General features: G+C 43.4%; 1 protein-coding gene across 2 annotated transcripts in view; it reads left to right on the top strand.

Annotated features, from left to right (window-relative positions):
* The first annotated feature begins 12,120 nt into the window (after positions 1 to 12,120).
* Positions 12,121 to 23,399, top strand: part of ITM2B (integral membrane protein 2B) — a 28,613-nt gene continuing 17,334 nt past the window's right edge. For both annotated transcript variants that reach the window (XM_074859662.1, XM_074859664.1), the window contains exon 1: positions 12,121 to 12,402. In XM_074859662.1, the coding sequence (XP_074715763.1) occupies positions 12,304 to 12,402 (99 nt within the window). In that variant the 5' untranslated portion in view covers positions 12,121 to 12,303. The remainder of the gene's footprint in view (positions 12,403 to 23,399) is intronic.

The following is a 23,399-nucleotide window of genomic DNA, read 5'->3' on the forward strand; positions in this document are numbered from 1 at the left end:
TCATTTACCATAGAGGCACTCAGCATCAAGTCAATGGGTGCCATGCAAGAACTTGAACAGGATTGAATAAAAGCAGTTCCAGGGGGGAATTTACTGACACATCCTACTTTGTTGACTGACACTATTCTGATGCAGAGCTACGTATGTGCCTGGTCACAAAACAGGCAAAACACTATATTTCTGCAAAGGTCCATTTCCCTTTCCCCATCCAGCCTTGATTTCAGACAGAGTTAAAAAATGGGATTTTTTCAAAGTGGGGAGTAGCATGTATTTGCAATATGCCACCATATTTCTAACCAGCCCATGGCATAGCTCTTATTACACAGCAGATACGGCTTTTTTTTCTTTCTCTTTCCTCCCTCTTCCCTCCATCCAACCACTTTTTTGATCAGTTGAACTGATTAAGTGAACAAAAAGCTAGTTCAGATGTCCTTCAAAGAAGCTACACAGCCCTAACAAAAGTATGCACTTAATCTGCTAATGCCATGGCTCAGTTAGGCAGAAATCTCTGTGCTTTCTGCTCCCCCCATCTTTCTCCCAGGAAGGCTTTCTCCAGAAACATCTGTAAGCTTGTCATCTTACACTGCCCCTCAAGTACTTCATTACACTCCTCAAAACTATACTTTTTGAGAAGAGCTGACAACAGTGCGTAGACTGTCATGCAGATCTGTCATGATGTCTGAGTTGTTGTCCTGTCTGGTTTGGCTGTTCTGGTCTGTTGTCTCCAGTTGTAAGCTTAACTGCTCAGTCCTGAGAGGTAGGGACATTCTGTCTTGTGTCTGTACAGCTCATAGCACTATGGTGTCCTGTGTCTATCGCTTCAGGTTTCTAAAAATGCATGCATGCAATCTGATTGATCCTAATTGCTCTTCTCCATTTCTAATGTTTAATCATATTTTGTGTAATCCTACTCCCCCTGCCTAAATGAATATGGAATTATACTCAGAGCAGCAAAATCTGCAGGGATGGAGAACAAAAAATATTTCCTTGACTTCTTGTTATTTTTGGGGACTATAGTGTGTCTCATCAAGGACTCCCACACAGGACTTTTGTGCCCTAGGTCTCTGAAATTGCTATAGCCACACTGTAACAGGCCACTCAAACCTACCACCTCTAAAGATTTCTACTACTTCACCCCCAAACAGGCAGAGGATGCAGATAGTAAAAGTTCCCAGCCAGGTCTAGCTTTCCTATACCTCTCCCCAAGCACAAAAGAGCCAGCTTGAGATGGTACTGAGAGCATATTCTTGCTCCTGTGCTGGTGCTTCCTGAGGCAGATACGAACCTGTTAGATGAAGTCAGTGGTTATAACCACAGTGTTAAAAAAAGATCCTGTGTTGCTGAGTATTTCATGGTTGCTCTGTGGTGGAGAGAAAGCTGTCTGAAGCTGTGCAGTTCAGGATGTGTTTTAGTAACAGTGCAAGTATATACCCAAACTGAATGTGTCAGAAAAATTTATAAACCGTTGCATGACAATAATGCAAAAGAAACTTGAAAAGATACTAATGCCTCTACATCGACAGAGAGAGAAAAATGGGGTGTACTGGAGTATGGATGGACAGGCTGTATGTGCAGGGTTACTGGTTTGGTGAAGTACTCAGAAATTGCTCCCTGCAAACTGTCTTTTCAGCATCTGTTCATTCTGTTGTTGCATGAATGCACTCCCAAAGTGCTGGACAGACTGAACACAACTTGCCATCACTCATAAAAAATTGCTGCTCAGGCCATGAGGGTGTGCTGCCCTAGCAGAGCACATCCTCCCTAACCCCCCTCCAAAGTGACCCATGGCTCCCTGGAGGAGATGGACAGACAGGAGGCAAGTTCATGTTTGTGGTGGCTGCGGAAGTGGCTGGGGTTTAACCATTCTCCATGAGGCTCTGCCTCAAAACTGTTCCCACCCCAGTGACTGAAGTGCCCTTTGAGGACAGCAGGTTCCTGTCCCCAGTGCCCTTAAGGCAATGTGAGGGAATTTATGACAAAACAAAGGGGCCCCAGAGGAGCCGGTTCCTGGAAGCACTCAACTCCACTGGAATCCCCATTTGTCTCACCTCACTCTATGAATCCATAAGATTTGTTCTTTTTAAAGCCACCTTTCATATGCTACACAAAAAACTTCCCTATGTGACACCTCCCGTTTCAATTTCAGGGTTCCCTTAGACCCATATTTCATACCTAAGACATTACACAGTCATTATTTTATTACTTTGCTGGTGGCTCAGTGTCCCTCTTTACCTGCTCCCTACTTAAAAAAGTACCATAATCACTCCCACCTTCCATCCTCCACAGAGACACACACATCAGTGTACCCCAATTTTTCTGCTAGGATCTCAATTCTCTTCCCACGCCAAAGGCTCTCTGTCCATACCATTTCCCCTTGCCATCTACCCTCCTACCCAGTGCAAGGATTTTGTCTTCCTCTCATTTCTCCTACTCATGGCTCAGTTGACCCTAATTTCCTTATGTTAAGGACTTTATGCACTTTTTTTTTTCTTTTCAATTCAGGCTCCCCCCACATCCTTCCCTCCCTACCTCCAGGGCTGGTTTCATACTCATTCCCCCACTATCATTAGGGTTTTTTTTCTGTCTGGGAGAGGAATTATTCAGAGTGTGGGTGTGTTCCAGCTGTATTGAAAGAATAAACAGAGAGGATGGATAGACACTGTCATCTTGGAAGGTGTTAACGGATTTTTGGTTCACCATACACTTAGAAAAGTGCCTGAGACCGTAGTTCTGATAAACATAGGGAAAAGGCTCTGTACCCTCTTCATTTTTTCTTCCTTCTTCATTATTAAATATTTACTAAAATCAAGATAGTTCTGCCCACTCATGCCAAGAATACTCCCCCAAAGTTGAGAAATAAATGGAAACTGTGTTCAGAAGTTACTGCTTCAGAGAAAACAGAGGTACCATGAGGCTGAGTGTAGGGCTCATGAACTCAGACCATAACTTGTACAAAACAGAGGAGAAAACACAGAGTCTAACAAATATGATAATGGCATTTATTCAAAGATGTTTTCATGCTGAAGAACATCTCTATAGGCCTCCTAAACCAAAACAAGGCAATAGCCCCCATGCATACTGAGAAAAGCATGATACACCAAAACATGTCTACCCATTTTTTTTTTTATAAAATACTTACCACTTTCTTCTTAATTTGAGTTTAAAACTAGCATGAAAATTGTCTTAATCTTCACACTCCCAGTCTCATTAAACTGTCTATATTTCTTTTGCTCTTTTTCCTCTGGTTTATTTATTTTTGGCTCCTTCTCCGTCATTCCTGGTTTGTATTTATTTGTGTTTGTTCTTGTTTTTCAAATACAGGACCTGCTTCTATTGTCTTTACTCAGGCAGTTCTTTATTGAAAGCAAATGGCAATCTTACTGGAGAAAAAGCAATGGAAATGATCCACGGTTTTCATATTTGGATCTTGCTTTTGTGGCAAGCTGCCTGCTGGTAGAGATATTTACCAATATACAAGCAGCCTCAGATTTGGTCGCAGATGACCTGTTAAATACTATGTTTCCATTTACAATCTATGTAAGGAATTTATTGTTCATAAAGTTTTCTATTTTTAACCTATTTTTAAAATGGTTTCCACTCAGAAGGGGCAGTATTATTTAGGAATCTAATTCTTGTGCTATGAATTATTGAAGACTGCAGGAAAAATAACTGGTTTGCTGGCAAGGTACATATGTAAAAACATTGACCCATGCCTTTGACTCATGATGGCTTTTTGTCAATCAATTCAATGATGCAATTTGTGCAAAAACCTTTGTATTCTTCTCTGTTGCTTCCAGAAATGGCCAGGCGTTTCTTGGTACATAAATTTTATTAATCTTGAAGGGGGATTGTAAGCTCCTTTTTTAGCAGAGTGAAGATAGATGATTTATCTCTAAGGCAGTCAAGACTTATAATTGCACATCTTCTGTCAATGGGAATATTGCTTTTGACTTCAGTAACTACAGAACAAAGTCACAGGCAGAAGACAGATTTATTTTTTTGTCTAACCCTCCCCAGAGGAGATAGTTGACAATTTTTTTTAGATTGAGACTACAGTTTTTTCTCTGAGTCTTGGCATTTCCTTAAAAATTACCATTACCTTTATTTTTTCTGCATAATTTATCTCCCTAGTGCAGAGTCTGAGCCATCCTGAACAAGTAGGTAGTCACCTTGCGACAGCTTGTTTTATCCTGTGCTGGTGCAATCAATGCCGTATTATGTTAGATATGGAGAAGTTCATAAAAACAGACCACAGGGATTTCCTGAGAAACTAGGAAGTATTTCTTGCATTTCTTTCAGCTTCTTCAGTGTTTCATCCTTGTAATCATATCACTACCACACTAACGAGCCTCAGAAATGTAAAGCTCTATAGCTTTAAATAATCCTGAAGAGAAAAATGTTGGGGAGAGATTGCATGTTATTGATTTTTTTGTCTCTAATCAGGCAAAAGATGAGGCTTTCTGAGGAATAAACATCTTTCCACAAATCCATTCAGGACTTGAGAATGTGGTCTTTTAGCAAATTTTCCTGAAGGAAGTTTTAAAACAGATTTAAATTATTGCCAGATACCTAACTCTCTCTGTCCCAGGGTCAATACTTAGCAAGCAGTATGCTGCAGCCCAATCCAAATTCTGCTGTCATTATAACCCATGGTTTTAACTTTTTTCCTCTCCTCTCCTCTCCTCTCCTCTCCTCTCCTCTCCTCTCCTCTCCTCTCCTCTCCTCTCCTCTCCTCTCCTCTCCTCTCCTCTCCTCTCCTCTCCTCTCCTCTCCTCTCCTCTCCTCTCCTCTCCTCTCCTCTCCTCTCCTCTCCTCTCCTCTCCTCTCCTCTCCTCTCCTCTCCTCTCCCCTCCCCTCCCCTCCCCTCCCCTCCCCTCCCCTCCCCTCCCCTCCCCTCCCCTCCCCTCCCCTCCCCTCCCCTCCCCTCCCCTTCCCTTCCCTTCCCTTCCCTTCCCTTCCCTTCCCTTCCCTTCCCTTCCCTTCCCTTCCCTTCCCTTCCCTTCCCTTCCCTTCCCTTCCCTTCCCTTCCCTTCCCTTCCCTTCCCTTCCCTTCCCTTCCCTTCCCTTCCCTTCCCTTCTCTTGCAATATTGGAAAGTCTGGGCTGTATGATGTCCACAAGTCATAGGCTGGGGACACATGCTTATTGCTCTGCTTTATTAGAATTACCATATCACAAAGGAAACCTGCCTCATGCTGAGCATTCCTCGGGAAATCCTTCCTTGTTCTTATTGAGCCAGGTGATCTTACTGAACTTACAGATGTTTTTTTAAAATATATGAAATGGGGTGGGCTATTTTACGAGTCTGTAAATTGAGTAGAAAGATAACTAAATGTCAAAGCATCTTAAAAACACATCTTATCTCAAATGCAAAAGTAGGGATACCTCTGGCTACTGCCATGGGACAACTGGTGGATCCCATCCTCTGTTACCAGTATTCTCCTGCAGCCTCTCTTAATTTATGTTGCTGCTCCTGTCTTTCCAGGATGCCCTATGTGTCAGGAAAAGATGGGAGGAAAAGAACTGTTGAACACAGATCTCAGCATCTGGGCCATTTTACACCTCCACCCCCAATATCTTAATTACTAGTCTGACAATGTCGATTGTTCCGACATTAGGAGTGAGGTTTCACATTTCATCTAAAGCAAAGTGACTGCAAGGAGCCCTTTCACTGCTCCTTCCCCTTCCTTCCCCACCAGCAAACTCTGGCCGCTTCCCTGGAGGCAACTCTAGGGACTGTGCAGCTGAACGGTGAGGTGAGTGTCTCAGGCTGATCCAGTGCAAGCTCATCCAACAAGCAAGTGTAGTAATAAAAAAAAGAAGCATTTTATTCTTGGATCCAGTTTATCTATGAGCACACCAAGGCCTGACTCACAGGAAGCAAAGGGGGTGCCACTGTAGCAGACGCGTGCAGTTATCCAAAATTCATGTAACATGAAACTTCTCCTGAAGACACCAGATGATGCTTTAAACAATCTGGGTGCAGCCTCTGACTCCTGCTGTTGGGAAGGTTTGTCTTAGGTGGGGCAGAGCAGCTAGCAGAGAAATTAACCCTTCAACACAAGACATCAAGTTTGCTGATCTCTGAGCAGTGTTGTGAGCCAACCACAGTGAAACCTTTTTAAAAAGGATAGAACCTTTCATGCTTTCTATTGTGTAACTCACGCAGCCTTGCAGAAGTTTATCCTAAAAATCACCAGTTGCTGGGTGGAATTAATATTACACCATCAGGCTGGAAAGGTCAGTTCCTTACTTTTTTGCCAAATGCTGGTAAGCATAGAAGAGATTTGAAAATCAACAAAGCCAACAAAAGCTTTAGGGAAGAAAAAAAAACCCAAAACCCAACCAACCAAAAGACCTTGACTAACAGAAATTTTGACCAATTTGGTAAATGGGAATTTTGTCGCAATCCCACACCACTGACATTCCACTCTCCTGCTTGCTTCAAACCCCCAAACGAACAGCCAGGATGCTCTCTGAATGAAAACAAGGGTGCAGAGCAATGGTAAAATGGACTAGTGAGATGAGCAGCCTGTCACTTCACCTCAGCAGAGCTCTCATCTTCTCTGCACATCAGTGCCCAGGAGGCTGTATCCTGAGTGCCAGGACTGCAGAGGAGCAGTAGTAGTGGGGGTCTCACAGAGTGTGGGTCCATCCAGCAGACTTCACTTGTGGCTTCATCTTCTCCTCTGCATAGACACTGTTTGCCCCAAGGAAGAGCAATGCTGTAGTATTAAGTGCAAATATATGAGATCCTAGTGATCTGGCTGGGAAATATGAGATAAGGGCAACTTTACAAATCTGTGGTGACCCAGCTGCCACAGATGTGATTCTTCTGTTGGGCTATGAACACACTTAACTTTAGCAGTATTATGGTTTTTGACAGCTCCTTCCATGTGCGGGTGACCCAGAGCCAAAGAAAAGAAAGCTTGCACCAGTAACGGTCTGTAGGACCTGGCATGAGATCTAACAACCAGTATGGACAGGGCCACACGCCAGCCAGGGAAGCCCTGGAAGGCCAAGTGAGGAAGTTTGCGTTTGATGCAGCAGAAAAGGAGACAAGAGGACAGGTACAAAAAACTCCTGAGGCCTAAACAGAAATTTGAGGCTATGACACCCTATGCTAGGATATACTGTAATAGAGCAAGCTGAATTTGTCTTTAACCTCCTGAAGCAGGTGTCCTGGAGTAAATTAACCACCTGCACCCAACAGTTCTGGCAGTCTTGGGTGCTAACAGGCAAAGCAAAAAGGAGTGATAATATCAGCTCAATAAAGCCTGAAAGACAAATGATATTTGCAGCATATATTTAATGTATAAAAAGGGGGGAAATGGCATTTGTTGGGCAGGTAAGGAGAAGGTAGCAGCTGCTAGGATACTAGAGTACAAGGACTTGTGGACATTTTTTATTTCTGTGAACGGAAATGAGAGAAGGAAAAGAGCTTAAGGGAAAAGAGAGTGAGCCTTCAAAGTTATTCTGTGTCCTTAGCTTCCCTGAGATTTTTTTCTTTCTGTATCTGATTTAGATTATAAAATCCCTGGGGCAGCAATAGTCTTTAATTTGAGTCTTTTTCAGTACTGGCCAAATCATTGATGCTTAACAAGCAAATAAAATGTTGATAAATTAATATAAAGGTTGCCTTTCTGCAGTCTGGCACTTAACAGATGACACTGAGTTAGAATTGAAGTAAAAACATTTGTATTGAACCTAAACACAGGACCAGCTTTAAGAGAAGAGCATGAGAGTCCTTCCACTGCCTTTAAATGAGGGAGGATCTGGCTCATGTTGCAAACAATTCTTTGAAATCAAGAGCGTGCAACTGGGTACTGTACAGGCAGGTACATTTCTGCATATTGCACACGGTAATTTCCCACCAGACAAACTACAGACCCAGTCAGGCAAGCTGCTGTGTCTTGGTGGACCCTGGGGTTCCATGTGGGTGCAGAAGCCGGCCATGCAAAGCAGCTTGCTGGATTACGGCATAATTCATTGCTGTGGTGCCACTTACGCACTTTAATGGGCTTTATTCACAGCAGGGATGACTGAGGTGCCGGGAGGCACAAGCCAAGTTGAAATAGATTTGTCAAGCTTATTTCATGCTTTGTTGTAGTCACTACATTTTAGACAGATTGTGAAAATTATGTTATTTTTAAGATTTAGATTACAATACTGCCTAGAGACTAATAAAAATTGGGGATTCTGCTGTAATGGTTGGGTCCCAAAATATGTGAGAACACCAACCGTCTGCAATCCCAACCATCTGCAAGCTAAAGAACAGCAAAGATTTATGTACCATTTGTTTTGCCAACTTCAGCAGGATCTTGGATATTAAGAATATAGAGGCTGATAAACACACTCATACGCCTTTTGACATGTTTTCTTTCCTATCCTATCCTATCCTATCCTATCCTATCCTATCCTATCCTATCCTATCCTATCCTATCCTATTTACAATAGTAAGTGCCATCTTTCCCTTCTGCTTTAGCCATCAGGAATTTACGTTTTTCTTTTCGAGTTGTTACAGGAAAGGTAGATTTTTGAGGTGGTAGCAGATGTAACTCAGAACAAAGCTAAAAAAATGCTGCCATGGCCATATTCCTCCATCTAACCAAAACAAACAATCTCGAAAAAATCTCACAGATCAACACATCAAGCAATGGCAAAAAAAATTCCTTTTGCTGATAAAGTGGCAGGGTTTTGTCACTGGTATTACACACATAAAACTTCTAGTCTTACCTGTGTACTAACGTATCTAAGATTAAGTCTACTCTTAGTACAAGTCCTTGTGAACGAATTCAGGGATCATGCAAAAGGGACAGCATGACAGCAAGTTTTTTGTGGGCCATTTGGGTAAGAATCTGGTAGATGAGACTGCTCTCACGTGGAGTTGAGGGGGCTGTGCGGAGAAGAAGGGGGGGTGCAAGGCAGAACAGGGCAGAGAGGAAGAGCCAGCCATGGTGTGAAAAGCCTTGAAACAGTGTAAATGGATTTCAACTTCTAGCTAAGAAAGCAAGCTGAAGAAATGTCTGTCACAGAAACAAGTTTTGCTTGTCTCCTCCCTCCCCCTGCCCCAAGAAATGAGAATGATATACATAGACAGAGATAGATAGATAGATAGAGATATATATAGACATAAAACTGGGAAGAGTGGTTGAGGGAAAAGTAAGACACACCATATCAAAATGTCATGCAGTTAACGAGAAACGAGGAGTAGAAGAAACAATTAAAAAATACCGTGACACCATATGGAACTTTCCGCGTTCAGTTGCATTTAAAAGAAACTTTAAAAACAACTACCTTCTCCTCACCTCAAAATAGTGTCCTTTGTTGGAAGACAATACCATTATTTAAGACCCCCACAGTTTTACGTGTTTGAATCCACAGATTTAGCACAGGCATTAGAAACTTATGATCCTGGTGTAAGAGATAGCACATAGGCTGATTTTGAATTGTAGATGGGCAAGCAAAGATACAGCTTGGAACATCGTGGCATTTTAAGAGAGGCATCAGAAAGAGAAAGCAACTCCTAGTCCTGATGGATGCAATAGCCATTTTCCGCTCAGTGTAAACAAGAAATCAATGAGATGCCCACTTTTTAGTGTGAGCTGAAACAATGGCAAACCTCTGCCCAAGGACACAAACACACAGATCTAAGCAGCGTAGGTCATCTGTTCCTAGAGGGGTTTCCAAGGTCCGATAAACGATGGGGCAGGGGACTGAAGGAAGTGAAGTACATGAGAAAGGGCAGAAATGTGAGAGAGGATGAAAAAGTCATTCAGATATAAACTGAGATGCACCTACTTGCCTGAGAAAAAACAAGGCTGTGGTTTTGAGAGATGTGATGGGCTGATTTAATACTTGTATCTATGCAGATATAAGTATATCCTTCCTGTTCTTGGCCTTGCAAACCCACTGTTCACACTGGTGCTGGTCCTTGTATCTCTCTGACCTGACAAAACTCACCAACCCAGCAGAAAACTAATCCAGAAAAACTTAAGATAATGCACGTGTCACACATGTAGCACATGCACTGGGTGGGATTGCTGGTGGAAGGAGGGGAGTATGAAGAGTGAGATGAGGGGGAAGATGAAGGGCAAGAGGAGGAAGACGAGGCAAGATTCCTTTCGGAGGAATGGAGCCATCTGATCTGCTCAGCTGCCTGCGAAACCACAGCCTGAAAGCAAGCACAGAGAAGCAAAGCACAGTCTGGAAGTAAGCCGAGAGGTTCTCCTGGTGCTTTTATTCTTACTCTGTTCTCTAACAGAAAGAACACCAAATATCCTAAATTCTTGCTAATCAAAAGGTCAGAAATAGCAACATTATAAGGGTGCTGCTCTAATCCAGCTGTGGTAAGCCACCATGATTTGTAAACATGATTCAAGAAGCAGACAGAGTATATTTGATCTGGAAAGATAAGAGTGTATGCTGCCTGGGGAAAGACATATACTTTGACATAGATAATAAAATGCCATGCCTTAGCCTTGACTGTCTTTTGCATACCCATCTTTCTGTGAGGAATATCTGAAGATGTCATTAAGGAGAACAAAGCAAAACAAAACTCTGAACTGCAGCCTTTGCATACTAAATATTGTCCTGAATACATAATGCACCTGCACAGATTCCCACTGAAATGGGAGCAGAGGTGTCACCCAGTGCTCTTCTCATTCTGGGAGAGGGACAATAAAGTCCCACTTACAAAAGAAAAAAAAAAAAAATCCATGGCAGTAGCCTGGGAAACTGTAGCTTATGATAGCCTTATTAAAGTACTTCATGGTTTTCATGTAGAATGCTCAAGTAGTTCTTCTGAAAGTTCCTACTAAAGTAAAACCTCCAGGATCATACCAAATATGGTCAGAAAGTGCCTAGAGAAATCTCTGTATTCTGTCTTCCTTGGCACCCATGACTTTTCATACTTCAGTGAAATATCTGCGAGTGATTCAGTTAACCTCTGTAGAATTTTAAGGTAGACTGAATTCTTGGAATACCTGAGGCAATTTGCAGTCTTGGGTGCAAGCTGTACCATCAGCTGTTTTATCTTGAGATCACGTAAAATTATCATGGTTTGCTTTGTGGATTTTTTATCTTTATCAGAAAAAAAGATCCTTAAATTATCCATAGATCTTTAGGTGAAAATACTTTAGGATGGTAGCATGAACCAGGTTAAGTGAGCTTCTCTGTCAGCCATTTTATGTTGACAATTTTAAAGGACACAGATGACCAGGCACGTAGCATAAGGACAATTTGGTCGTGGTGCCATCTAACGCTCTAGGGAGAAAGACCAGATTTTGCCAAAGTCAGCAGCAGAGCACCCGCTGAGCTCAAGGACTACATTTTACTTGCGAGGTGTCTTACCAAGAACGACAGAAACATTACTCTGCCAAGCTCTTGCCAGGAAATCAACTCTACTCAGGTGAGTCACCAGAATTAAATCCTTCTCAGAGCAGACTACGACCGTATCCACAACATGACTGCGTGCATTGCACAGTTTTACTGAAGAGCACCCTACTCGGGATGGTGTGTTGGGTTCGCTGGGTTTCTTACACCCACTGCCTTGGGGAGGAAGGCGAAAGCCACACCTCCACTTTCCCCGTACTCCTCATATCCTTCCCAAGGGGTTTAACAACCGGTGGACTTCATGCTGCCTATATCGCATTTAGGGGATTTTCTTCCCGATTGCAACACCCATAAATTTTCTTTTAATAAAAATCGAATTAAAATGGCAACCCAAGAAATGCAGACCCTGCACCGGGTGAACCCAACCGCCTGTGCCACCCCTGGCCCCCCAAGGGAGGCGGCACCCCCATGCGAGGCTGCGGCCCAGCGGCAGGGCCAGCAGCGGGCCAGGGCGACGGGCCCGCCCCGCGGGGCTCCCCGCCGAGGCCGCGCGGGGGGCACCAGCCCGCTGCAGGCGACGCCGCCCGGGGGCGCAGCCAGGCCCCGGCAGAGAGGTGAGCGCCGCGGGGCGAGCAGCCCTCGGTCGCCGAGAGCAGCCGCGGGAGGCACCGGCCCGACCCCGCGGCCCCTCAGCACGCCGGGATGGGCGGGCACAAGGCGAGGCCCCGTCGCCCCCACCTCCCCCGCGCCCGGCCAGGCGCCGCCTCCTCCTCTCCCCGCCCCGCCGCAGGCTGCGTCCCGCCTCTCCTCCTCCTCCTCCTCCTCCGCCGCCTGACAAGGGGACGGGGGCGGCAGTCGCGGAGAGGCGGCAGCGGGGGGGCGAGAAGGCAGGAGGCAGTCCTCGAAGCTCCGCCGGTCCGGGCGCCTTCTCGTCCTCCTTCTCCTGCGTGCGGAGCGTTGAGGAGCGGCCATGGTGAAGGTGTCGTTCAACTCCGCGTTGGCACAGAAGGAGGCGGCCAAGAAGGAGGAGGAGAACAGCCAGGTGCTGATCCTGCCGCCGGACGCCAAGGTGAGGGCGGCGGGGGACCGAGCCTGGCGCCGGCCCGGCTGCGCGGCGGCCGCTCCGCTCCGCTCGGCGGCGAGGTGGTGCCGAGGGCAGGGAAACGCGCTGGGGACGGTTTTCTTCTTTATATGCTCATCCCCCCGCAGCGATAACCGCGGGCGGGCCGGCAGGGAAAGCTGCGCAGCGGTGTGCCCCGCCGCCCCTCTCGGCTCACGCTTCTAAAATGGCTGACAGGAGAACGAGCTTTAAAGATCCGCTTCTCCCTACTTTGGGGATTTTTGTGGTGGTTTTGGGTTTGGGTTTTTTTTTTAAATTTTTTTTTTTTTTTTAGCCCGACAGCACTTGGACCGCGTCCAACTCTCCTTTTAAAGGCGCTTTTCGTCTCCTTTGCGGCGTCCCGCGCGGACCCGCCAGTCGCGGCGAGCTGAGGGGCCGGCGCGGCGCGGTCAGGCGGGGGCGCGGGGACGGGCCGAGCCCGGCTGCCCGCCCGGTCCCGCAGCCCGTCCCCGGCCGCTACCGCGGGGGGGAGGTCGGGGCGTCCCTTGGAGGCGTTTGGGCCGGTCGCGGAAGTTGGTTTGCGTGGAGAAGGCGGGTCGCGCCTGGGCTTCACGCCGCGTTTAATCCCCTGCGGCCGCACGGGTGAGTCCGGCTTGCTGCCGGCCAGCCCGCAAACCTGCAAACGCTTCAGGGCAGGGAGCGCTCGGCGAGGGGCAAGGTGGAGGTTTGGCCGTGCTTGTGCCGCAGCGGGTTTGCAGAGCCTGGCGGTCGTGTGTTACAGAGAACTTCGCCGTGAAACTTGGCCTGGTTTAAATAAAGGAACAAAGAGCTGCCTCCCCCCGCCTCAAAACAGCCCCCAAACTGCAGTCGCTGTCGCCTTCCCTCCGCGTCCCCAAACAGCAACTCTTTGTTGACAAACCAACAACGGCTTTTAAAGTTTTTGAAGTGCAAAACTGCCCAGAATATAAGGGGTTTTGGTTGCAATTTCTGTGCTCTCGTAATCAAAACCCGTTTTTAATTAGGAGTAGCGTAGTTTGCTCTAAGCTCTTTGAAAAGAGAATGAAAACTTGAAAAATGGCCCGCTGCGCATAAACGGCGTGCCTCGGTGTTTTCATTTGCTTTCACAATTTTTTGTGCATCAGACCTCTGAATGACCAGACTGGATCTGCAAGAGAGATGGATGGTGTTTATTAATTTCCTAAATATTTGTCATGAACTTCTGCATGGGAAGACAGTATCTGTTAGAATTTTTAGCATGAAGTTGTGCCCTGATGTAGGTTTTGCTGTAATTTTAATGGGACCAAGTTCTTTACCTGCCGAATCCGCTGCTGTTGCAAAGCCAGGAGGGACTGCAAGATGTTTTCTGGTGACATCTTCCTGGTATAGCAAGGGGTTAAATTTCACACTTCTACTGAACATACTGCACTTACAAAACTCCAGCCAAAGTATTTAAGTCGTTGGAACAGTGTGCCACAACAAATAAGACGGCATCATTGCTCAAATTGCCTGCAATTATGGGAAATCCGTTAGGTGATCTGTGTGCCTAGTTGTTTCTAGCCAGAGTGCCGTTCTCTAGCGGGTAATGGATTCCCCGAGCCCAGCTTGAGCCGTGGAGCTCTTTCCTGACCCCCGGTTTGATCGGTTTGACACCAAGCACTTAAGCAAGACACAAACTACTAGTTCCAGTTCATAGTACCTTGGAATTCAGATCTGCCCTGGATGATGTTTGTTTCCAGATAGCCTACCAATTTGGACTTGTCGTTCCTACTGCTGAACAAACAAAATACATCTGGCTAATTGTACGCTGGGGAGCAAATCCTCCAGACCCTGTCCAGATACTGACGGAAGCATGTTATTTGACTATGATTTCCGTAATGCAGAGCTGTAAATTCTTGCAGCTGAGAGTAAGACAGAGAATCTGCCTTAACTTTTCCCAGGTCTTAGTACTGCTTTGCTTGCCTAGAAATGAGACTTGCAAACATTTATTAACCAGGTCGAAAGGTAGTCTGGTCTCACAGTAACTACATGTAAGTTCTTGTAATGTTACCAGGGAATGAACGCGCCTGAACAAGGCTTAAAACAGTCCTAAAATAGCATGCTAGGGTGGATGGTCTGTACAGATGAAAAATTCCAAAAGCAAACCAGCGCTCTTAAGGGACATTGAGCCTTTGACGACGTTCTCCTTGACACATTTCCATCTTTTCTTAGCAGAACTGCAGACCTGCACCTACCAGTGTGCAAAATTCTCTTGAAAAAGCTTTGTCTGAGCTTGTGTGTTTTAGAGCATAAATAAAAGCAGATCTGGGAACAGTAGCATAATCTGTAGTTCAGTAGAAAAGACTGTGCAATCCATGCAGGATTAACAATACTGAAACAAATTATGTCATGTAGCTGTAGAGGTGTTTGGATCTTCCAGTCTGGGAGTTCTTTCTCAGATCTCAGACAAACAAGGGAACCTGATACCTTTGAGGTAAGTGCAAGATACACTCTTTGAACTTTGCCTTCTCTAATAGAAATGCATTAGAAATGAATCTTTTTACCGCCTTCACAAGGAAGTTCTACTGCCTGTGCAGTTCTTTGGAGGGCAGGGGAAAAATAAACCACATCTGACAAACGTATTATTTGTATCACTTCATTGCTGGAAAACCCTTAGCTTCAAGTGAGATTTGAAAGCAATGTGAGAATGTATATAGAAAAGTGAATTCTGGTAGACTGAAAAAAGGTCACGTCTCCAAAACAGCATATGTAGGATGTTTGTTTTCCCCTTTCTGGTATCTTTACAGACATTGTTTCTCTAGGATAATAAATAGATCTGGATCACAAGTGTGAACATGAAATATATTACAACATTTTATGAAGCTTTCTTTTATGAAGAAAGTCCTGGGAGGCGTTCTGGCTTTGAAGTAAATGGAAACACTTAAAACTGGAAGGAGATCAGCAGAGTTGCACATTCAGAATTTTATTATCAAGAACTTCCAAAGATTTGAGCAAGAGATAGTAGTAAACTAGTTGATATTAATGAATAAAGCCAAATACTCTGAAATGTCCAGAAAATAAGGATTCGTGAAATGAGCTTTTGGGCTAGTTTTTTGATGGTCTCATTCTGCTGCTTTTCCCAGCACAGTGTCGTGGAGACTGATACTCTTGTCTGCCATCGCTGGATTACTCTCAAGTAGATAATCTTCCCAGGGCTTATTAAAAAGCATTTGCGGCCAAAATATGCTGCTGATGGGGCATAGAAATACTCTGATCTCACCAAAATTTTCCCAGTAACTTCTGATGCAGACACTAATAGGAAATTAGTTGGGGAAGGGAGGAGAGGAAGATGCAAGAAGAGTAGGGGATGTAGCTTGGGAAGAACAGCTTAAAAAAAAGGTTTTGCAGAAGTCAGTGGTCTTATGCATTGGAGTATGCTACTTAAAAAAGAGTTTAAAAATCGAGTGCTAATGCTGTCTCTGCGTAAATCACCTGTCAGTGTTATTGTGTGTTGTGAAAGTGGCTCTGTACTTACTGTAGGCAACCGTTACAACTCTGCTACTGCTGTTGGGATGATTTCTATGCCATAATTCTTGGCCAAAATACAGAATACACTTAGTGAAGGTTCTCAGGCCGCATTTGATTTTCCACTTTGCTCATTGTCAGTACAATAGGGTATTTTATGACCCAGTTTCCCAACAAACAAACAATGTGTGGTATTTTAACATTTCTCCCTACAATAGATATTTGCAGAGCCAGAGATGGTTCTGAGCATAGTTGAAGTCTTGAGACATTTTGCAGATTCTGTTCAATAAAGTCCTCCCCAAAGATCTTTGGGCCCTCAGTAAGTCTCAGGCAGTTACTTACTTCCACCAGAGTAGGTGGCAACCTCTTCTGTTTCTTTTTTGTTTGTTTGTTTTTGTTTTTGCCCAGAGGTGCTCAACTCAGCACATCTTTACCAAATACAGCTTTGTGTGTGGAAGCTGTGGATTCACACACACATTTCATAGCTGACCTTTGGATAGCTGGATCTGCAGAGAGATTTCAATGTGAAAGTGTAAATGTTAAGAATTTTAAAAGCAGCAGCTTTCTGCATTTATTCCTTATGAGAACATTATTACTCCACACTCTAAAATATTTTTTTTTTCAGTTTAGCGTAGTCTTTTCTAAAGCATACTTAAATTGACACTTTTAACACAGAGTAAGAGAGTCCACCTGGGAAATACTGTTGAGCAACTAACGAGCACTATTTTTCCATGTAGAAAACCCCTTAGATTTCATGTAATTGGTTAGCTGTTTCTGAAATAAAGGTGTTAGCTTTACAGTTGTTATACTCTGTGTGTGTGTGTGTATATATATATAAAAATACTATATAACATGTATTTATATACTATATATGTTAGTATACACACTAAGAAATAGTTGCTTATTGTTTTGCTGTCAGGAAGGCAGGTTTTCCTACTATATGGGACATGTCTGCAGATGGATGTTTTGGGGGATGTTTTGTTTGGGTTCTGTTTCTCTTTTTCTTGGAGGAGCTTCCTTATTCCCTTCATAGCCTTCCTTCAGCAAATTTTCTATAGGCCTTTCACCAGTTACTGTTGGGGAAAGAACAGTCTTTGTATTTTCCTGTATTTTCTGTGATGCAACTAGGTCATTAAACCACCCAGCTTCTGCTGTCTGAGAGTATTTTGGATTAAGGCATGATTATTTAAAAGAGGACCAGAAGTAAAAAAAATCCTAGCAAACTGAATTCTCTCCTCCTTCTCCTCCCTGTCTTTCTGAAGATTGTAATGAAAAGCCACCAAACCTCAGATGAAAATGCTTCAGTTTCAAGCACAAAGGGTACTTAGGATTCTCTTACTTACTTGGCTTTATGGGTACCTGCAAGCGTAAATTCAGGGAAATTGAGTTTATGTAAACAAAATCTGTGGCACAAGGAACTCTTCCTAAGAAGAGAAGCCTTGTGGCTGATGTCATCCCCTACATCCTTTTACGTGGTGAATCTGTGCTACTGGTTAAGTAGTGCAGCTTCCTGAAAATAAGATCACTCTTGTCTTGAGACACTTGGCTCCTAAAGCTTATTCCATGGAGGTTGCCAGCAACGGAAAAAACAATACTAAAAAACCAAGATCTTGAAAAGTTTGTGGTGCTCCTCTGAAAATCTCTTGCTATTTTGAAGTGAGTTTAGGAATTTGGAATTAGAAGTTTGGAAGTTCAGAAAGTGATCTGGAAGAGGTTATGTCATCCCCATCCCCTCAGTGATGGAAATGTACCTGTGGGACAGGGGAGTTCCGTCAGTGGTCCATATCTCACTTCCTTTTCTGTTTCTCATCACTTCCTGACCTGAATAACAAATACAAAGCATTGATTGGAAATAAAACCATTTCCCAGAAGAATGATACTCAGTATTTCAAACAGGATGTACTTTACCAGACCTTTGTGATAACTGCTTCATCAGTTGTTTGTATCATTTACATTTTTGGCTGACTGAGCAAGAGCTAATGTCTGTATATTACAGCTTATATGAATTCAGTGCTGGGATGAGCATAGACAAAGTCCAAATACTTTATACAGTTCTAAATAGTTTCTCTTTTCACATTAACAATTTATACTTGGCTGAGGCCCCTTGCCCTAAAAATGTATTTGGAGAACTTTTTTCTTTGCTTAGCATTGTCATGTGGAAAAGCCTGTAATTAGATGAAGCTTTATGTAGTGCAGTATATGGAAAAATATTGTTACAGTTAACGCCAGAAATACTTCTCTTATGTTCACTCCTGTCTTATTGTGCTGTAATACTCTCTTCTTTCTGATAAGCTTCAAGAAACTAGTTTGGATATTAACATTGCGTAGTGGTATGAAGAGTACCACTTAAACAGAGGCTGTTGGAACTAAAAGTTCTGTTCAGTGGGAAAAACTAAAGTTAAATTAGTTCATTTCTGAAGATGTGGATCAAGCTGAAATGCTGAACTTTCCTGTAAAAACAAACATTTAAAAGAAACTGTTCTTGGAATCAATAATATTTTCAAGGGAAATGGTTTAGACTCCTTCCATTATAATGAATATTTAATCCAACATATGAACGTCTATTTCAGTAGAAGTTTCATTTCAAACTATAATGTGTATATGTGGGGTTTTTTTCCTGTTAAGTATTTTAATGAATGTTTACACTTGCAAATGTAATCTAACAGTTGTATTTTTATAGACTCAAATAAATAAAATTTCTTTGTTACTTGTGTGTTTTTTTCCATTATTTTCTTATCAGCAATTTAATAAGTTTTGATGATAATGGTAATTTGAGGGTGGGTTTTAAGAAGGGTAGGCATACTTGACCCCAGTAATGTTTTCGGTGAACTCTTCTGCAGTTCTGACTTTCAAGTATTTGTCAGCATTATACATATCTTCTACCCAGTAGCCACTAGCTACAGGCACCAGATAGGTTACATACAAAGAAAATAGTTCTCTCTGTGACTCTCGGGAAATATCTTCAAAAGGAAATAGTGCATTTTTAAGTCCTAGTAATTTTAAATGTTCTTTATTCTGTGCTTCTGAAAACACTGTGACGTGTTTAAAACATAAGAACTACAGCTGGGATAAGTAATGGTGTGTTCTGTTAGCTATTGCATGGATTCCTTCCCACCCCCCCATTTATTCTATGATTGACAAAGTTTAGTGTTATCAGTTTTTAGTCTCCTGATCCATATGAATAATACAGCATTCATTTTCTTACTATTGATGTACTGCTTTTTATCCTCAGTGGAAATTACTTTGAATCTACAGAAGAAGAGCATGCTAATTTATAAAACTCAGATATCTGTCCTAATTTTACAGATGTGGTAAACCAAAGGAATGAGATAATTAATAAGATTGAGCTCTGCAATGAAGTCAGAAATGGTTTTGCAGCAGACATCACGTGGCCTAGGTTTTGGACCACAACGGACATATAGAGAGACTCCAGCTCCCATCTGAGTGATCCATGCAGCATTTAAAAGCAGGGATCCTTTGTGCAACAGTCTTGCAAAATTTACCACGAAAAAAGGGCAAAGTAATATTTGTCCAACAGTTATTATAGAGGTCGTGGAAAAAAAAAGTTGATATTTTGTTTGCCCTTTCCAAATAGTGTCTGTGTGTGTGTATGGAAATATTTTTATAAAGTTTATATATTATTAAGTATACAATATATATTTTTTAATATATATGTATATATACACACGTAAAAATAAAACCCACAGGCATTTTAAGAGAGGAGTTCCTTGAATGCAAATCCTTGGATAATTTGTGGTTGTCTTCCTCCTAGGGTTCAGCAAACTCCTGCTTTTGATCGTGGCCTTCTGCTGTTTTGAGAGTAGAATGAGATGGTGGAATGACTGTGGAAAAAGAGTGTACTGGGGTGATCAGAACTGGGAGGGGGCACTGATCTTTGGGGTGGATCATACATGGTTGCTGAATCAAGAAGGTCTAGTTAGTTACTTTTTTAAAAAGATACAGTGTACACAGGAAACCCTTGCATTTACACATTTGAAAATGCAGTACCCTTTCCAGGGTGGGAGGCTGAACATGGCTTTTTGAAGCTGCCACAAAGTGCAGTGAGTTGTCTTGTCTAGGATTTGCAGTTTTGGGGAAGTTTTCTTGCTGCTTGGTGAGGTGTGTGAACGCTGGCCAGCATTTGCTTCTGCAGGGTGTGATGCGGCCAGGTGCTGGGTGCTGGAGTGTGTGCTCCACTTCAGGCTTTGAGTAGTCTAATTGCAGTGAAGCCCTTCAGATTGTTAGAACAGTTTCTTCTGGAAAGAGGGCGTAATTAAATGTAAGCCTTTCAAGGTCAACTCTTCTGTGCTGATACTGGTAAGTGCTACAGTGAAACGCTATTCCATATTTGCATGTAGAATGGTTTCCACTCAGAGAACTCTGCTTGCCGTACAGGTACTACACATCTTAAATCACTAATAGATGTATTAGCAGGGTGTGGTTTTTTTGAGGACAGGACTGCTATTCAGAGAGACCCCAACAGGCCACAGTAACGGGCTGAACAAAAACCTCATGAGTTCCAGAAATAACAAATGCAGAGTCCTGTACCTGGAGCAGACTCACCTGTCCATCAGGACAGGCTGGGGACCACCTGGCTGGGAAGCTGATCTGCTTGAGAAAGACTCAGGGCTCCTGGTGGACAGTCAGGTGGGCAAGAGTCACTGCCATTGCTGAAGGCCGAGAACTTTCTGATCTAAAAAAAGACATTGACAAACCAGTGCAAGTCCATCAGGGGCCACCATGATGGTTGGGGGCTGGAGCATGTACCTGTGAGGAGTGGCTGAGGGAGTGGAGCTTGTTCAGCCTGAAGATGAGGTGGCTTTGGGGGATTTCACAGCAGCCTCCTGGCATCTGGGGAGGTGTCTGAAAAGGCAGTGGCCATAAATTGAAAAAGGAGAGCTTCTAGCTGGGTATAAGCAAAATATTTTTCAGTATGAGGAGAACTGAATGCTGAGCAGGTTACCCAGAGAAGCTTTGAAGTGTCAGTCCTTGGAGGTTTTGCAAACTTGACTGGACAAGAGCTCTGAGCAACCTGGACAGGCTTCAGAGTCCACCCTCCGTTTGAGCAAGAGGCTGGACTAGAGACCTCCCAAGTGGATTCTGCGATGCTGGATTAAACTTCTGAGAGAAACTGAGACACAGTGTTTGTAACTTGTTTGAGATGACATACCATCTGTGGCTGAACCTGGGAATAGAGTTATTAAATTCTGAGGCTCAGTGGTGCATGTGTGCATGCTAATGAGATCTCTTGGGTGAAAGAGCCATCACCGCTTGGGAAAATAGTCTTGAGAGAAATCTAGGTTAAATCCACATAGTGTTCCATCATACTGATGTCTGAGATTCAGGCAGTTGTAGCAAAAAAGCAGAGAAATTTCAGACATAAGAAGTGAGCAGGATAAGGAAGAGACAGGAACTGGAACAATCAAGGTCAAAAAGATAATTCAGTATTGATCCATTTTAAGTGGAATAGGAATCCTTTAAGTTCCTGTTTTCAAACATTGATCTAATTCAGGATAAAGTCGAGAGAGATACTGCATTTGAAGTTACAGAGATTTATTTAGTGTAGTTTTTACAAGTATGGTAGAATGCAAGTCAACTGTAAGTCAATGAATGCAGGTGGGGGAAAGGGTTTATTTGGCAGTGTGTAAAAATGAAGCATTTTTCAAAATTTGACAGTTTAATGAAATGCCATGTTTGACACACTGTAACCATAAAGGGTGTAGTGATTTTGTTTTCTGAAAGCAAAATATATTCTGAAAAATGTCCCATATAACCTCTTAGGTTTGAGGTTTCGTGTTTTAAAAAAAATAAACGTCCCACAGGCATCTCTTGCCAGATATCTGTGCAACCTTTCATCTGCATGTTTTGGTCTATGACTTGCAAGCTGTTTCACCAGAACACTTTTCTTAAAATACTTGAGAAAAATAGGTGTGGAATGCAGAACAAATTTCCATTGTTCAGATTTATGAAAATGTATGCATAAATTCATCAACATTTATACATATAAAAAAGCTGGCTTTCACCTGCTGTTCACTAGCCAAGCTTATGAAGATGTTTTGTATTCAGTATAGTACAGTGGCAGTTGTGGATCTCTGGCTGTCAGTGAGACAAGAACTTTTGAACTCAGCATCCACACATTTTCAAAGTGTTGTAGATTTTGTTGAAGTTTCATGTTGTGGGCAAGGCGTGGGGGGGAGAAGTCAGAAGAATCATAAAGCCCCAAAGCAAAGGAAATAAAGGATGTGTGGAGCTTTATTACTTGTCCATCATAGACTCAGCACTCCTGGATTCTTAACTTTTTTTTTAATGATTCATTAATTCTCTCCATGCATAGTGTTAGTGTTAAAACCTGTAGATGTGTATCACAGAGTGGTTGAGGTTGGAAGGGACCTCTGGAGGTCATCTGGGCCAACCGCCCTGCTCAAGCAGGGACACTTAGAGAGTCCTTTGCCCAGGACCATGTCCAGACGGCTTTTGAGTATCCCCGAGCATAGAGACTCCACAGCCTCTCTGGGCAACCTGTGTCACTGCTCAGTCACCCTCACAGTAAAAGTATTTCCCGATGTTCAGAAGCAATATAAGATGGTATTAAGATCCTCTTGTGCTAATTGTTGTACAGAAAAAGAAAGGAGACCAGTCCTTGACCCCGAGTATTTACCGTGAAAATGCAGGACAAGAGGCACAGGAGGGCTGGTTGGTGGGGTATAGAGCACTTCTGTGGCCATAGCCCACCTCCTTTTCCCAAGAGTGTGGCACACTGATGCAGTGAATGGTTTATCTTGTAGCAGTAATGAAGGGAGGAAATGGAAATAAAGTGTGCCCAGTACTCTGCATGTGGCAGAGACCGGAAAACTCTGCTTTGGGATGGGGAAAGATACGGTGGGTATAGACACAGTGACTTGCGGAAACACGACTCCACAACCTATAAGGTTATAAAGTAGGTATTTTTATTCAACGCTGAGACGCACGGGGGATCGCTCCACCACAAACGTGCGCACTTCTCATGGCACCTTGTCTTGACTTTATGCTACAAAGCATCCCATATTCATAATACACCTATACATATGCATGACCTATTCCCGCTTTGTATTATAATGAGCCTGAAAGTCTTTTTCATATGTTCCGCCCCGGTCTCCTCCTAGTTGCGTCTGCGCAGTGTGTCCCGGTGGTCATGGGCTGGGGTCGCAGAGATGAGGTAGCTCCTCTTCCTCACTGTTGAACTTTTTACCTCCCTTCCTTGCGCAGTCTCTGTAGCCTCCTGGACTCAGGCCGGACCATAGGGTTGGTTTTGACCAGTTTTTAGGGCTGTCTTCCTATTCCATCAGGAAGCGTTCCCTCACAGCTTCTATTAATCAAGGTTTCCATATTGTTCTGCTCTCTGGCCCATCGACTATGATCTATTATCCTATTCAATCTTAGTTATCTTTTAACTAATGGGCCTCTAGTCCCTAGCCTGATCTAGCCTCTAGTCTTCCATCTTTATCTCTAAACTAAGTTATACCTTC

The sequence above is a fragment of the Strix uralensis genome, chromosome 2, assembly GCF_047716275.1.
Source record: "Strix uralensis isolate ZFMK-TIS-50842 chromosome 2, bStrUra1, whole genome shotgun sequence".
NCBI lineage: Eukaryota > Metazoa > Chordata > Aves > Strigiformes > Strigidae > Strix > Strix uralensis.